The following is an 18629-nucleotide window of genomic DNA, read 5'->3' as shown; positions in this document are numbered from 1 at the left end:
CCAGTGGGTAGGGAAGTGTCTGAGTCTGAGTGTAGCGTATGTTTCGTGTGTGGTAGTCGTTTATTGTTGTGTATTTGGTCAGGTCTGGGAGCTTTTTTGTTTTTTAGGTGTCTTATTTGTCTGCGTTTGTCTGGTGTGGCGGATTGTATAATGTCATTGTCGGGCTCTCTGTTGAAGCATGGGCCATGCGCTCAGCCACCTCTTCGATATTCCCGTCCTCGTCCAGCAGCTGGGGTAGTCTACACTGCAATTTCAGGCTGTCGGTGAAAGCCTCGGCCTTTTCCTGGTTTGTGTAAACCACCACCTGTTGCCATGGATTGACGGGAGTTTGCGTGTGGCGGGCAGTCGCAAGGCCCTCTGCGTTTTTCAGAAGCTGTTGTCTTGTGGGTCCAGCGACTCCAAATGCCTGGACCAGCTTTCCAGGGCCAGCCCACTCGGGGCCGCCTTCACCCGTCGTGTTTGTGTTGGGGTAGTCTTGTGCATGTGGCAAGCCGTTTACGGTGTCGTTTGTCGCGTATGAGTTGTTCAACGTCATCTGTCGTAGTTAGTATTAGTGCGTTTTTAATGTCTGTCTCTAATTTCAGGATTGCTGCCTCCAGGTCATGGATGGTTTCAATGACGAGGAGCGAGGTGCTTCTTTGCATTTCTGCTCGGAAGCACCCTCAGTAAACTTCCTCGCGAAGGTGCCCTCATATCCGATCCTCCGCCCCAAATCCAGCGCAACTGGATTGTGGGCGGTGGATATTTGGGCAGTCAGCGGAATGGATTTTAGGATGTCAAGTACGTCGTGGAGGCCTCTAGGTCCGTAAATAATACGTTCTGTCGGTCCGAGTATGGTTATACATACATTGCCACGCATGTCAACCAGTGGCGGCTCGTGACATTGAGAATAGGTGAAGCATATTTATTGATTGACTAACAAAAAAGCGCCGCAGGCGAAAATTTTCAAATTTTCACGGTCAAACGGCTTTAAATGAATCTGGAAATTTTAGTTGCATTTGCAATATTACCGAAAAACTGACGTTGGCAAGAAGGATTTTCATTTAGATTTTATAAAAAATAGAAATATTAGTTCGGCTCGTGGACTTAATGATAGGTACAGATACAGATGTTAAGCGGGATTGTTAAATCCCTCCTTATTCCACNTGAATTTAAAAAATTTCGGATGAAAATGAGCGGTAAAAATTTGAATGTATATTAACCAATAGGAACACTTTCGGACCTTCGTATCGTCGGATTTCGGATGCATGGGACACCGGCCTAAGAAGTTGGTAAATCGAGTGGAGGGAACTAAACGTATATATACTATCAATCTAGAGAAATAGTGAAAAACCCTTGATGTACATACCTACTATTTCAAAATCTGTTAAAATACAATTATTTACATAAAAATGTACTTATTTGTTTTGCATATTAAAAATTTTGTTTGAATTGAATTTTTTCAGCTCTTTTTATATTTCGTGGATGCAGAGTTTTCGCCTTATTTATTATTTTCCACTCAGTGCTCACTGAGTATGTATATGCTCGTCTCACTATGAATGTTAAGTTAATACTTATGAGCAGAAAGTATACACTATATAGAGCGGAATTTCTTCTAGTTCTGAGTTTATTTAGAATTTTCAGCGCTTCTAATGGGTGGACAATAAACTATTCTTTTAATGAGCATTACATACATATAAGAAACTTAACATTTTTAGAATGTTGATTATGTTAAATTAATAATGTCAATACCTAACATAATAAATGTTGTGCAGACTATAAGTTATTACTCCGCCGAAATTATAGAGAGTGACTCATCGCTAGCTTTTGGACTAGTAAGGGGGATGAAGCGTGCCGGGAACGAAAATTCATTGGCGTGTCTACGTAAAAGGCAACAAGATATAGAAAATATTGAAAAAAGATAATAAAACATAACATCTAATATTTTTTACGGTTTGCTATAACCGGCACTTTGATCCATTTTAATTATTACAGGATTTTAAAACGTACCAGTTGTATTTTTTTAATTTATAAATTTATTATAGCCAATAGCCATCATGGAATTAGACCCCTCGTCTACGCTTATGCTATGACGTTTCTCAGGACGGGTAAATCAAGTCCGTTTACACCCACTAAAAAAGCATTTCCCTATTCCCTACCAAGTGCAAAAGACAGATATAGAATAGACGTTCAGTGTAACTCAGTCTATAGACGATTATAAATTCTATTGATGTGCTTAACGAGCGGCACAAAGATAAATAATATTGAACCGTATAAAAATCATTTTATATTTTATACGCATTATGGTAAGTGTTTTTATATTATGTCTGAGTCACTCTCTATAATTTCTACCGCGGAGTATAAATAATAACGGAATATTAAATAAATTATTTATTTTTAAACAAGAACATGGGTACATATTAGTGATTAAATGAAATATTGTGCCAACATCACCTCATTTTTTACTCATATACGAAGAAATTTTTTATTCTATCTAGAAAATTCTACTATGCATAATCCATTTCTTCAAAACTAAACCGCACTGATTAATATGAAATTATATATTTTAAAATAAAATAGATCTGTCAGAAATGCTGAAAATAATGGTTAAATTCGTAATTAACTAAACTAACACGTTGCTAAAATACAATAAGTTTAAGCTTGGTAAATACCGCATAATACTACATTTGTACTTGCCCTTACACAATTTCTATATCTTATTATGAGTAACAAATGGTCGTTATTTTATTCTGTTCAAGATAAAATTTCTATTTCTATGACTTGGTCATCACATTCAAATAAGATTTACTAATTTTCAGACCTAGTTAGTTAGAAAAGAATAAAATAGTTAGACATTAACGCCTGTCTTTTTTTGGAAAAAGCATTTTACTTTCTAGATTTTAGGACAGTTCATGTAGATATGAAATCAGTGACAGCCACGAAAATTACAAGTGGTCATCATATTTTGATATAATGACATGGAACCCATACTGTTTTTTAGGACATGATTTCTACATAGACCCACACTTTCGTGATGAAGAAATTCCGAAAGCAATATTTGCGAAATAAAAAGGGGTGGCGAACCCTATAAAATATCGGAAGGGATTGCACATAGGTACAAAATACTATTTTCTTCATCAACTGATAAATACAAACAGATGCTTTCTTATTTTTCACAAAATTTTCATTCTTCTTAAATTAGAATTTAAATATCTATGAGAATTTAAATATCTATGAGAAAAAATATAATTTTGCAAAAAATCAAAGAATGTCTGTATCAGTTGATTAGGATAAAACATATTTTGAAAACCATTTTCGCGATCTCAGGGTCCCCTATTTTAATTGTATATTTTCCGAAGGACCCCGCACAAATCTAATAGGAAATAGCTCCCGGTTAAATTGGCTAAATTTTTTTTGTCACGTATCTCGGCATCCTGAACAAATGTCTTCATGAGCGCAAAGTCCAAAGCTCCACTGGTTCCTAGATAAACCCACCTAACACCTAGAAACTACCCCTACCAAACCACAAGTAGATCCTGGGAACAGCGAGTTTAGTCGCTTATTTTTCTTGAAATAATTAAATTCCATACCACAAGCATGCTAACCCGCCTACCCTCTATCCCATCTAACTCCTAGAAACCACCCCCGCCAAACCACAATCAGGCTAACGCACCTGACCCTGGGAACAGCGAGTTTAATCGCTTATTTTTCTCGAAATAATTAAATTCCACCCTACAAGCGGGTTAACCCGCCTACCCCCTAACCCACCTAATCCCTAGAAACCACCCCTGCCAAACCACAATCAGGCTAACCCACGTAACGCTGGGAACAGCGAATTTAGTCGCTTACTTTTCTTGAAATAATTAAATTCCGCACCACAAGCGGGTTAACCCGCCTACCCCCTAACCCAACTAATCCCTAGAAACCCAACCAAACCACAATCAGGCTAAACCACGTAACACGTAATCCTGGGAACAGCGAGTTTAGTCGCCACTTCCCATAAGGTTTCTTCGGAGTCCTTTCATTCTAAATATTTTTTGTCACGAAAATTCTATATGTGGGCCAAGAAATCATCCCTCAAAAAATATACTATGTATATATATATTTATGTAAATGCAGTTTATTGCATCTTTAACTATGTTTATATTTAAATACCCATTAATACGAAAAATATGTTTCTTTCTCACTTATTAATATTATTCATTACTAAATTGAGTGAATTAGGATTTATGAATAAATTACACAAATAGATAGTTAATAATTTTGTGGTATTAAATGAATGAGGTTTCTCATGAACTAATATTTATTAGGCATATATTTCAAAGAATATTATCACATTATTACTGCGGATATTATCATATTACTATTTCTTTCATATCGTGCAATTGTTAACAGTTTGGGATATGTGGTTTTAAACAGAACATCGGAAAACGAATATAGCTATACCGTATTCGTGACGATAGTTTTTAGTAATTAGTCGACCTAATCTTATATTTCAATGAATCAGAACTGCTTACAGTATAACAAAGGGCATGAATCTAACTGTAAGCGATTTGCTGACATGGTAGAGATGTTTTAAAATCTTATGAGCTTTGACCTTCATATGCGCAGAAACATAATTCCGACCGTCGCCTCAATTATTCTACGTCCTAAAAACATTCCACCTATTATTCACAGTCTCTCTCGAGCTCTAGCGTAAACAAGCCTTTGATCTGATTACAAATATCATAATAAAATGCCCTATTCTTTATTATTTTAATTTAAACAATAGAAATATATATAACGAACGTTCGCCAGTTGACTTTATTGATGCCCGAGCGCCTTAGTTCATTTCTACTTGTAATGATGCACATGGTCTAGTTCTGAGTCAATGTTTTCACAACATGCTTATTAAAAGAATTATGGGGATACGCCACGCCTTTCGCGCATTTCGCGGCTCATGAGATATTAAAAGACCTCTAACACCTACTAAGTAAGCACCTATCTGCTATCCTCTCCCAGCAAATCACTTGCAGTGTAAACATGGCCTAAGAAAAACTCTGGATTAGATCGCGTTCAGTACACTGAACTCATACTATTCGCTGACTGATTGACTGCACTCAGAAAATCACAATTCGATGAGCAACCGTGTGCTGAACACACCCTGAGGATAAGTAATAGAAGGATGTTTAATCATTGCCATTTTTTTCATCTTTTCTATATTCGATTAATAAGCGCAATTGCACAACTACTTGCATTGAACTATAAAGTTTATTGGTAAAATATATTATCTGTCTACTGTGTTATTCTTGTAGGTAACTAAAATCTAGTTTGAAATGGGAAATATTCATGTAAAAGTCTGTAGAAAGTCTAGGAATAATGTAACCAACACATTTGAACAAACAATACTAGACTAGAAGTAGGAAGATTGTGCATCATGGGCGTAGCTAGGGGGGGCAGAGTTGTGCACGGTCCACCCCAGAAGCCCCCGTGCCCACCCCAGAAAAAAAGAGATCAAATATTGTTATCTTTCTCATTTTGTTAAGTCGCTGACCTCATCACCGTTTTTTTTTTAGAATCAAACGAAAGAGTGTTTAGGTTTTAACATTTTATATCGGTAAGTCACTGATTGCGTGGGTTTTTCATAGCTACGCCCATGTGTGTTTCAGAAAAGCTCATCATTCACATGTGACCGATGAATAAACAATAACTTATCGATTTTGTCTGTTGAATGTAGCTATTGTGTCTAAACAGTATAATTTTATTAGCCATAAGCAGGCCCTTCTTTTCCATTGGCCACTTTGGGCACGTTTCCAGGGCCTCGCGATTGATGGGGCTCTAACCTCTGCGTATACCGAATGCTAAAACAGTTAATTTTCCGGATTATACTACGTAATTACTTATTCATGATTATATTATAATTACATATTTATTTAATGTGACTGTAAAGAAATAAAAATAACTGTTGAATAAATCTGGAATTTTGATTATCCACTCCTTTTGACTGTAATATAGTCCTCTGTCATATGGGCACCATTAACCCAGGGCTACCAATGGGTTAAAGACGGCCCTGGCCATAAGTCATCGCTTAAGTACTTGTCAATAAGAGCCATTCTATGTACATAGCAAAGAATTTTTATGAGCAGTAATTACAAAAAATCTCAAAATGTAACTTTTGCATTTGGGTTTTTGTAAGGAAAAGAACAAGTGGAATAAGATATCATTATCAACTTCAAAGAAAAATTAAGTTAAATTACGAGTAACGCTTAAATAACAGGTTGAACAAAAATACCATTCAGCATTCAGCACATGATCAAATACAAAATTGATACCTAATCGTTCAAATTTGCCTAAATACCAACATTTTAGTGACATCGCACATTTAGAGTTTGTATACGACGCCACTGCGCAGTATGAATAATCAAAGAAACGGTCCTGGATGTAATGCGTCGCCTCATCGCCTCTTACGTTGATATATTGATAATTTAAATATTTTAGCTAAAAACAATTGTGCGAATAATTATTAATAAGCATAGTAATTTTTTTTTAATTACAAAGTTATATAAAATTATTTATTTAATAAATTCAGAGATGCAATTAAATAAATAAAGTCCTGACATGGGCCCTGATGAAGCTGTATCATTTATTTTTTCCAACAGTATACTTAGAATTAGACGAGACGTTGTAGGAACATACGAGGTAAACGTCGAACGAGAGAGGCATCATTTACATACGTAAAGAAAAATAAAGGTGGGACACTACGTAACTCGGCAAAATAGATTCTTGTACGCCGCCGTTTCCGTCAGCGACTTGCGTTAGCAGTTTCGTATTTGTGTTAGATGTGAGTACGGTGTCAGCTGTTTTATAAACTAAATGGGCGTATTTAGAACAAAACAGGGATGTACAATCACCATATAATAATCAGGTAAGTAAATAAATTGCTAGCTGTAGATGTTTGTGTTGAAATACCTAACGCGGCTCATCCGAAATCTTCTTATAGACTAATCGATTTCGTGCTTCCATTTTTACGTTGTATGTTCATTTTGTTTTCTATTTATTAAACCATTTATATTTATTTGCCCATACCCCTTGCGTTTTTTGCAGAGGCAAACCTTTCTCTATAAAAAAATCAATCTTCGTTCCTTCCTATTGTATCCGTCTAATTTATTATTTTATGTAAATGAGTGTTGCTGCAAAAACAACAAATAGAAATTTTTACTCCTACAACTCGTCTTAAAACTTGTTCTAACAAATTAGTTTTTATAAGGCGCCTCGTATTTAAAAAGTGAAATTAACTTACAAGCTAGCCTCACTGCTATTATTTATAAATTCATTTAAATGTTTTAAGTACCTACTTATATAAATTGAAAACATTGGTGAATCATCGAGTTGCAATAAATTGCAACATTTTTGGCTTACTATTTATGTTATTGATGTCATTAGCATAAACAATAGGTACATAGGTTTCATATTAGAAAATATTTTTGTTTAATAAATTATAAATATTTTTTATGATTGATGAGATTACAAATTTATTTGTAAACTTTAAGTTTGGAAAGCTACAAAACTTCTCACAATTTTTCTTTAAATTTATTGAATTCTGCTCAAATATATAGAGTAAATTTAAATTTGAAACTACCTAAGATGAATTATACACTTTTGAACCTGATCACGCATTGATCTTATTTTTAATTTTTTTATGTCATATACAGTGTCATCAATAAAATCTGCATCAGATGTGTATAAATTCATGCATAAGTGAAATTACATCTTGTATATTTTATCGTATTGTTATTAAAATAACGTTGTTGAAAAAAATAAGTGATTATCTGGATTATATATGGTTGGCAAACTTTACAGATGGGTCAATACGAGTAGGTACCTATATATACCCTTTCTATGTATATGTACATTCAAAAACGTGGAATAATTAATAGTAATTTTTTTTATATTACGGCAGCAGATAAACAAACATTTTATTTTATTTAAATTTTGATAATAAACTGCAATTTACAAAACTATAGAATTAATTCTTCGATCAAGGTGCTGTATTAAGGGTTAATGGGCAGCTAATAAAACTAGGAAAAAAAATGTAACTCCGTGTATTCCGAGTTTTTAGAGAAATATGTATTAATTAACATAATAATATATCGTATTTGCTAACAAAAAGTTTCAATCATTTGTACCTACTGGGAAATTGATAATTTAAAATAATAATTATCGCTAGAACACACATTTTGTGTAAAAAAGTACAAATTTTTAAGTTCTTGTCTTAAATATGTAGATGAAAAGTGTTCGTAGGTCTGTCGTTTATGATACTGATTCATGTATTCCAGAAACAAAGTGCTCAAAAATAAATCATTTTATATGTCGATCATAATAGCTTTCCTTCAAATACATTATAGGTACCTATTTCTGACGATTGAATCCTTATCCTTAGATTATTAAGTAAATCGATTAACTTCAGTTCAATTTTAAGTGACAGTTATTTTACAGGGTATTTCTAAAAATTTTTGGTAATGTTCAGTTGATTTTTCTAAAAGAAAAAAAAAAACTATTATTTTACCGAAAATGCTGTCGAAGGTTCTTTTAAATGACACCTTCAATTACCCTATATTTAAAACTTTTACCAAGTTTCATCTAGATCTTAAATCTGATTAGACAAAAGTGTGTTTACGACAGTGCACTTTTATCACCTTGTAACTTTCTACCAAACGTTTTCGGACTCGTGTTGCAGTAAATTCTAACTCGTCTTTCATCTTTTTACTTAAATTCCAATTTCAGTTTGGCACAGTAGGTACCTATCGAAAAATAATATTGCAAGACACGATCATATATCTACACAAAGTTTTAGATGTAAAATTATTGTTACCTACATAATGTACATTATTTGTACCAATTTTGTATACAATAGTATTTTTGTCTTGGAATTTATAAAATTTGTTATCTGAACTAACAATTTTTTAGTAAATAATTTATCAACAGTTTATTGCGCACATTTTTTTGTTGTGGTATGGATTTACGAAAATTAACTCGTAGTGATACAGCCACCTATCTCTCTAAAACTATAAAAATTACAATGATAAAGATCTCTGAGCACCCGGAGTGAATTTTCGTAAGCTCCTGGTATGAGAGTCAACAACTTGCTGATAAGAATTGATATTGATTCTTAAACTTTATACTAAATCTAATTCATGTTTTTAAATGTGGAATATTAATATTATATTATAACTTTTGTAAAATAGCAACAGTATTAATTAAAAATAATTAAGTCATGAAAGTAGACTATGAGAAAATACGAAGAGAAAAAGGACGAAAAAAATGAATTAGTGAAGAATCCGTAGAAATATTAATATTTTTTGCAATGAATTAAGTGGTAAACTGTAAAGATACAATAGGTGTACCTACATTTTTCTAAATAGTGAATAGTTGTTATTACTCAAGTTACAAGTAGTTTAGTAGTGAAACATAAAGTTGAATAAAAAATTTGAATTTTACAAACTTCAAATATATAGCATAGTAACTACCTTTTTTTTAATCAATTATTGAAACATTGAAAGAAAAATACCTACATATTCAGACATCCATTAACTTTCCGTTTGGAGTGTCAACGATGCTTAGTAGTACAAGAAGATTTTGAGATTTTGAATGAATTGCGCGTTAAAATGTCTATTTTCTGTATAAAAAAAATATACCATATTTTGCAGAAAAAAAAATAGCATTGAAATACAATTATGTTCATATACATAACAGAGAAAAATATAAAAATTTACAGAAAATTGGTTTAATTCAAAATAAAAAAACAACGTAAATTTTATACAATTCACTGCTACTTTTTGCATTTCTTTTATGATAACATAACGCCACTATAAGATATCTACGCCACTGACTGGAAAAGGGTGGTATTTTATGATGGTACTGATAGCTTACCTAAGGATACCATGGTTGAGTTTCTATATATTTTTGTTAGCTTCGGACAAATTTTACAAATTATTTTCTTTTCATAACTTTGATAATTTTTTAAAGCTCTTTCTATTCTGTAAGTTTATTTATTCAATATTAAATCACCTTGTATTATAATATTAGTTACGTAGCTTACACTTATAGTTATTAATGTAGGTATATAACAAAGCCGAAGCCGTGCAAAATATTGATAAATATAATGTTGGAAAGAAAGGTACAGTTACAATTATTGAATTAGCGTTAATAATGGATAATGTAAATAAACAATAGACCGCATTAGTTGTGACGCTACAATAATAAAGGGAAATCTGATTTAGAAGTCGTGAATTAACATTTTATGATCGTTATGTACAGGACGGGCACACGAAAATTGGCCCCTTTTTACCTCTGTTATACAAGACTGTTTAAAAGAATACTGAATGATACAGAACCGTTAATAAAGAACATAAAATAACTAGGTAAATAATGTTGAAATTTTCAATTTGAACATAGGTCAGTTTCAATTTCTTAATTGTTTTGGAGAGAAAAGATACATCCGAGTAGTGTAATCTGAAGAATGCAATTTGTAAAGAAGTTTGCATCGCTGTCACAATCGAGAAAACATTTCAGTTTAATTTTTTGATTTTCAAATGTTCAAATTACGAAGCACTACTAAGCAAGCATACATTCTTTGGCTAACAATTTCAGAAGTTATCTTTGATTTTTGACGCTAGTTCTAATAGCGCTCCAGCAAACTACATGACAGTTCTTTTTCTCATGCATGCTGTCTGGTATATTCAAGTTCCCATGTAATTCAGACTAGTGTTCCACACATGTATGTACATTCTTACTTCCTCAATTAAAAAATAGTTCTTATTTCAATTTTTTAATTATAACCACTAAACACCACTGTTGTCGAGCACAAAACGTACTTAAGGCTTTATTGTGTTACTTACGTTAATATATAAATTACTTCAAATAATAGGAATGAGTCTGGAAGAGAACGAGAAGAGAACGACACTAATGTAACTTTAACTTTTATATGTATTTGTGTGTAATAAGATTGTATTTACGTGAGTGGCATTAGTTGTAACTCGAAATTCTTAATGTGTAAATTATTCACATTCTTTGTAATTCGTCTTTTCTCAGAATTATAAGGTGAAAATTGATGAAGCTTGTTACATATACCATCCCAGTGTTAATGTAAAAACATGATGTATTATCGCTGTTTTTCCGAATCGCAAAAAAAATCGATATTATTTCATTATTTGTTTATGGTATCTTGGATTATTGATGTTTTCAACGCATTTTACGACTAGTGTGGTGTGATATCAATAAATTAAAAAATTAAATAAAATCTGTGTAAAAACACTGTTGTCGAAACACTACAAACGACGTATTTTTTCATGTGATTATTAAAATTTTATTATTTTATTTTTACATACATTTTATATTTATGACTTATGACAAATAATAATATCAACTAGTCTAATATAATACCTACATATTTAATGAAATAGAGAAAAAGAGAAAAAAAAAAGAAAAAAATTAATAGAAAATATAACACAACTTGTCGAAAGGAGCGTTTTCCTCGCCCAAATATAAGAAAATTTTCATTTTAAATACATATATTTTATTATTAGCTCTCATATCTTTTTACTCTTTATGAAAGTAGGTATTAAGCTAATTGAAACAAATCCCGTCAAATGAAGTCAAACAGTACTGACTACACAGTTAGTAAAAAATAGTTATTTAAAATAAAATAAAATATTTAAATAATTAATAGAAAAACATACCTGATATATTTACATTCTCAAATAATGAGAAACACCCCATATTCTTGCTTTCATCTTTGACAAAATTTAATCACGTAAAAAACAGCTGCTACAAAGAGATCTTTTTAAATGTTAACCCCCCGTGCTTCAAAAAAACGGGTTTTATATAAGAAAATTGTCATAAAATTCGAAGATTTTCTTCTTCTCAGATTACGGTACAGAAAAACGATACTTAAGGCAAGTTAAATTAATAAATCTATCCCACGTCTGAAGCGCTGCACTCATGCCTCAAGAGTGCCAGAGCTACTTAAAACTGGCAAAAATATAAAAGAGGGAACAAAAGAGGCCTTCACAAAAATTGAGAGTAAAAAAATTTAAAAAGATCTTGGACAAAAAATGGGGATTTGCAGTCTGTGAAAGTAAAAGGTATCTGGCCACCCTACAGGGCCACCCTAACATTCTGTAATAATGTCTACTTCATGCACTGTATCAGTTTTTTTTGTAGTCAGATCATTTATAATTCCCATTTGGTCAAAATAGACGTGAATTTTTGATTTCTCATGTTCTTATAGATTTTGCGCAAAATATATCTATACGTGTCATTATAGCAATAGGCAATCTCTTACAACCGTTCTTTCTACTTGAGGAGTGGGAGGTATTTTACAAATGATAAATGTAATACTTTTTTATATTCCTCAACGGTATATAAAAAAGGAAAACTTGACATAAAAAAATTGAATCGATTTTATTTTACAGTAAATAAACAGTCGGCACGCCATAACAATTTTTGCGATACTTCAGGGTCTAGGTAATATAGCGGCAAATAGGTTAATAACATGTATATCTAAATCATAAAACAAAAAATGGGAACTAATTGCTGTAAAGGTAAATACTAATCAAGTGAAACAGATTTATTAGTTCTGGGAATTTAGATTTTTCTTGTATCCCGTATTTTGCTTGTAGTTAAATTAATTGTTCACAAGAAGTTGACTACAATAAAAAGAAATTAAATAGACTACCTGCCTACTAAATTTTGACATGCACTGGACATTTGATACGTTTTTTTTTATTTGCGATAAATAAAAATACCTCTAAAAAAATAATCAGCTATCGAAGAAAAGCTAAAATTCTAATTTCTTCGTCGGTGTAGGATTAAGCAATAATAGAAATTATTATATGTACAGGGCGTCACGATTTATATGCGTATAGGTTTATTAAATATGACCTAGAAACATACTTATTTGGAAACTGCAATTACATCAAAATTGTAATTATGATTTGAGGTGATAATTTATGAAAAATTATATTAACATTTTTTTATTCGAAATCTAAAAACACAGTGTTATTCTACATAACTGAAAATGCCTTTCCACCAATTTCTATAATGTATTCAATTTGAAATTTCTATATAAAATTTAAAAATGTATCATATATTTTTAATTATTTCAATGAATTTATGTTGTATTTATAGTGCGTATATTTATTACTTTCTAAATAAAAAAAAATGTAATGTGTACTTTTGTACTATCAATTTCTTGTAAAATTAATCTTTGATAAAAAAAAATAGCAGGATGGCAAGGAGTGTAGAATAACGTGTCTGTTTCGAATAAAACATGCTGATGCAATTTTTATAAAATTAGCACCTTAAAAGATCGTAGCAGCCTATGGTTTGTAATTTTGAAAAAATCCTAATGTCTAAATACACATGTCCTTATGTCCTTGGAGGATATTAAACAAAAAATATTTAAATTTTACTTGTTTTTTCCTTATATGTACAAATTGCCTATAGTATATCTTAACGTGAAACAGTGGCGTAAACAGATAAGGGAGAGGACAAGTGTTTCACGCCTCGTCAGTTGTTACACGTTACAATTAAGTCAGTCGAAAATGTAACCTAAAATCTGACATTTTAATTAGCCCCTGCATTTTTTTGGCATATGTACGCCACTGACTGGATATATATGAAAAGTATTTGTTCGGATGATATGTATTTATGTCCTAAGGAACTCGAAATATGTGAGAATGTTTATCATTTTGTTTCAAAAGAACTTCGGATTTTAATATTTTGAGCTTCTATCGCCAAGAATATTTTAAAGCCGCACATGAACAACAAAATTAAGTAAGTATTATGCTATAATATTAAAATAATACTTTTAAATATGTGTGCTCGATTTTCTTTATTACAACGTGCAACGCCTAAATCCAACTATCGACAAAATTTGATGGCTCGCAATATAAAAAATTTTAAGAATAAAGCAAGAGTTAAATTTTGAAGCGGTAGTCGGTGTTATAATCTCATCAGAACATATGTACTTATTTATTTCAGCTGCTTCAGAAAGAGCAACCAGTTTTCGACGTTTGTCGTTTGTCCATAGTGTTTATTTTAAGATCAAATTATAGTGGATACAGTAATCTAACATTAAATCTATATACTGCAGTCGCGAGTGCATATTTGCATACAAAAAATGTCGTTTAAAAAATAGCAACACCAACACACTGTCTGTAAATACATAAAGTATATTCCTCATTCAACTTTTAAAATGAAAATATTCATGTTTCTCTTTAGTTTTAATATTTGTGAACATAAAGATACTGAAAAAATTGTGCTCAACATATGAATAAAATGGCAATCAACATGAAATTAAGCTTGAACTTTAGTGGCGATAATGGGGACATGGGCGTCGATAAAAAATTTGCCCGAGGGTGACAAAAGTATATATGGACCGTAAAAATTAATAAAATCATACCATTGTGAATTGGACAAACGTTTATGCATTTTAAAGAATGTGTTCATAAGTTTTTGACATGTATAACCAGTGTAGATTTCTCATATTGTATCATACTGATTTAATAAAAAAAATTGTCAATTTCTCAATGATGAAAGAAGTAGATAGCAAAAATTCGGAATTTCCTAGAAATTCATAAATTGAAAAGTAAAAAAAATTATCTTACTTATCTTATCTTTAAAATATTAGAAGGAAATTATAACTGAAATTAAAACTACTTTTATATTTGTGAAGATTAAACTAATACATTTCTTTTTATTTATGATTTATTAAGAGTACACTAACAGTTATTAAATAAACAAGCACATAATATGGATTTCTATAAATGAATAATTTGACAATATTACACTGTTCTACCAATAAAATTGTAAAATTGATTCCCTGATCACAAATAAGAAGAAAAGTTTGTATGAATTTCATTTCTTGAAATACAAGATTTTTTTTAGTTCTTTTCGTGTTTTATACATTTTTAAGGTAACCCATTCAAATTCAATATATCAGACATTTTTGAGGATCGACAGAAAATTACGCTTAAAATAATTTACAGGGTAACACTTTTTGCAGTTCCTCCAATTTTCTGTGTTGACACTTACTCTCTTTTGAGAAAAAATAATTTATCTCTTTTATCCTATATCTTTTTGATCGTCTTTCTCAATTGCTTGGATGGTATTCATCAAAACATGACTTAAACTGAACATTTTGTGGGCTTTAAATAAATTTATAATAATATGGTGACCACTTTAACAGTTCATTGATTCATCTACCATCTGAAACAAATGAGAGCAGAAAAAATAAATAAAACTATTATCCTGTATCTCAACAATGAAACATTTTTTCTTATGTTTGATCAAGCCTTGTATTTTTTGAGAAAATAAACAATTTTTTGTGTACTAGAAAAAAGTTTAAAAGATTTATGTGAAATATTTCTAGGTGCAAATAAGCCCTGGACATGAATATTATGAGGAAATTAAGAGGTGGGGTTGCTAATGCATCCTCCGCCTCTTCTTCCGATTTCTCTGACACAGCCCCTTCATCGCCACATACTCAGCTAGGTTTAATGCATCTGAAAAAACTCTTTTCGGAATACACTCATCCACCTCACCCCTTAACTGATCAAGAGAGGGATGACAAATTATACAACATGCTTCCTCTTTTCTGTAAAGTAAGTATTTTGAAACTCATTTTTAAAATAAACACCAGTAGATGAATAGGTAACGAAATTTCCTAGTATTTGCAAGAACATTATTTTATTAGACTATAAATTAAGAACTAGTTTCAAGACGATAATATAAAATTACGTAGAAAAAGCTGTACAAGTAGATGATATCACTGGTTTAAATTAGAATGTCAAATTTGCAACATTTTAATTTGATCCTGACATAATGCCTATTAAAATCAATAATCATACTCTATATTTTGAAACAGTGTCAAGATGTTATCAAAATGGAATTTTCTCAGATAATAGTAATAATCCTTTTATTATATGCATGTACACATACACTCCATACAATATTTGGTGAGATAAAATTCTAAGTAAAGGATAAGCCAATAAAGTCCTGTTATCGGAATTACTGTAACAACTTACCGCGGCAGAGGCGTGCCTTGAAATTTTCCACCAATTTTCTACCTTGGGCGTTGAATGCGGTTAATTCCAAGAAAGCGACACAGGGGTCTTCTTAGAAATCTGTCAACAAATATCGTACGGATTGTATTTAAAGTATATTTTGCATTCATAACATATGTACAAACAGACACAATACTCTGATACTGCATTTAATGCAGATAAAAAGAGTAAATAGCAACTTTTTCATAGGTAATATAATTTGGCAAATTCAATTATTTTAAATATAATTTTCTATTACTGCAAAAAGTCAGCAAAATATTTTTAGAAAAGGATATAAAGTACCTAAATAAATTATTCTTTTATTATTTATGTTTAAAAAAATTTTTACCAGTTACCAGTTTTAACAGTTTTATTTATAAAATTAGGTACACATATTTGATGTATTTACAGTTTTTCTTATGTTGAAAATAGATAATGAAGTAATAATAATGATTTATAAAATGTAATAATATTATAATTATATATAGGTTTTTGGGTCAAGTCCTACTTGCGATATGAATGAAAAATTTTGGGACATCCTCGCTTTCTGTCATCAAGTATCCTTGTTGATGGTGTCAGAAATTAGAAAAAGAGCTTCAAATCAGAGTACTGAAGCGGCAAGTTGTGCTATAGCAAAATTTCTTGAAATTGAAAATTGTGAGGAATCGAGCAATGGATGGATGTTACTGTCAACTTTAAATTTGTTAGCATCGGGTGATTCTACATTAGTCCAGGTATTACAATATTTTTATAAATTACAATACACAATAAGGTATAATGATTAGGGTGGTTTCATTGTTATTTCAGAAGTTTGACGAACTTTTTAAAAACTGAGATGGAGAAGAGATTTGATAAAATTAAAACTTGAAATTCATGACATACATTTATGATTTTTTCTAGGTCATGTCAGAAGTATCTGTTCCATCGACTCTAGTCAAATGCTTGTATCTCTTTTTTGACTTGCCTGAACTATCGGAGAAAGAAGCAAATAGTAAAGATTCTACCAGCGATTTCACTCCTCGTGAAAGGCGAATTCTTTTGCAAAAGATATTTGTTCAAGTAAGTTTAATATGTTAGGTGAAAACTTCGGATAGTACTAGTATTTTATTAAAGGTTTTGGTACGATTATGTAGTCATAGAATTCCAGCAGAAGAATTAGCAAGAAAAGATGATCTTACCTTATTGTTTTCTGCTATTACCTCTTGGTGTCCACCTCATAATATTATGTGGCGAAAAAGTGCAGCAGAAGTATTAATGACATTATCACGACACGGCCTAACTCCTCCTGTTGTTGGATATATCCACTGTAAGATTCTCTTGAAAACCTATTAAAAATTTAAAATTAATCGAAACTCTGTTTTCTTAGCGAAATCGTGTGTATCATTATGTATAGAAAATATGAAAAAAATACCAGAACTGGCACCATTGGAGTTGGTTGAAATGTTTGTAACTGTATTTTGCTTTCTAAAGGACTCTAGCGAAGTTTCATCAACATTGCTAGATGACTTTAGGCAAGCCCAAGGTTATCCATTTTTATCAGATTTTTTGTTGAAGTAAGTAAACCATAGAATAACTATTTATTTGTAAACTATATATTTATTTATATATGTATTTATTTTGGAATTTTGATTTCTAAAATCATTCAACCATATTAATTCCAGACTAGAAAGTGAAAAATCTAATGAAGCGCAGGAGTCAATAAGAAATTTAGTTCTAATGGTTACATCTTTATGCATGTGTGGTTATATAGAGTTAAAACCATCACAAGCCTCAACTGGATCATTATTTCAGATGCAAGGTTTTATTTTACCCCAACCATCTGGTCGAGGCACAAGTATTAGGAATATCCAAGCATTTCATGTAAGCTTTATCTATAGTACCAAAAAAGTGAATTATCTAGTAATTTTTATTTAATTTTTTAGGTTCTTCAGAGCACTTTTCTAAAATCTAATTCAGCTCTCTTATGTTCCACTATATTAGATGCTATTTCTAGCATTTACCATTCTGACAATGCCAATTATTTCATCCTAGAAAACCAGAATACCTTAAGCCAGTTCACTGAAAAAATCCATCATAAACCAGCAGAAATTCAACAGAAACTCTTTGAATTAATTGAATTTCTCGTTTATCAATTGAACTTTGTACCATGCAAGGAACTAATATCGATGTCAATTTTTCTTAAAACCCATAGTTTAAATTATGTAGACTGCAGTATTTTATGTATGCAAACCTTATTGAACATCTTGAAACACAATATAATTTTTAAAGACGTTTATAGAGAAGTAGGAATGTTAGAAGTATTCGTCACGTGTTTAAATAGATACTCCAATATATTGGAGGAAAAAAAGATATTTCAAAATAAAGGAAAAGATTACAAGCTTCCAGTAGGACAAGAAAAATTAGGTGGACTGGTAGTAGAAGCTCTAACGATATTATTGGCCAGTAATGGAGCAAACGCTAATGTATTAAGGGAATGTGGAGGAGCTAAATGTGTTCATGGATTGGTTCAGTACATAGAATGCCGATATGCGGTTTTAGGTAAGTATACAAGATTTTATTATTAAA

The 18629-nt window shown here is 31.3% G+C and overlaps 1 protein-coding gene across 1 annotated transcript in view; it reads left to right on the top strand.

Moving 5' to 3' along the window:
• The first annotated feature begins 6766 nt into the window (after window positions 1-6766).
• Window positions 6767-18629, top strand: part of LOC108916252 (WD repeat and FYVE domain-containing protein 3) — a 49046-nt gene continuing 37183 nt past the window's right edge. The window contains exons 1-8 of the mRNA XM_018722461.1: window positions 6767-6883; window positions 15392-15623; window positions 16553-16798; window positions 16965-17123; window positions 17178-17370; window positions 17431-17617; window positions 17726-17924; window positions 17987-18602. Coding sequence (XP_018577977.1) covers window positions 15411-15623; window positions 16553-16798; window positions 16965-17123; window positions 17178-17370; window positions 17431-17617; window positions 17726-17924; window positions 17987-18602 — 1813 coding nt within the window. The 5' untranslated portion in view covers window positions 6767-6883; window positions 15392-15410. The remainder of the gene's footprint in view (window positions 6884-15391; window positions 15624-16552; window positions 16799-16964; window positions 17124-17177; window positions 17371-17430; window positions 17618-17725; window positions 17925-17986; window positions 18603-18629) is intronic.

The sequence above is a fragment of the Anoplophora glabripennis genome, unplaced genomic scaffold, assembly GCF_000390285.2.
Source record: "Anoplophora glabripennis isolate ALB-LARVAE unplaced genomic scaffold, Agla_2.0 scaffold1403, whole genome shotgun sequence".
In the NCBI taxonomy this organism is placed as follows: domain Eukaryota; kingdom Metazoa; phylum Arthropoda; class Insecta; order Coleoptera; family Cerambycidae; genus Anoplophora; species Anoplophora glabripennis.
This window is presented reverse-complemented; position numbering and strand designations above follow the sequence as displayed.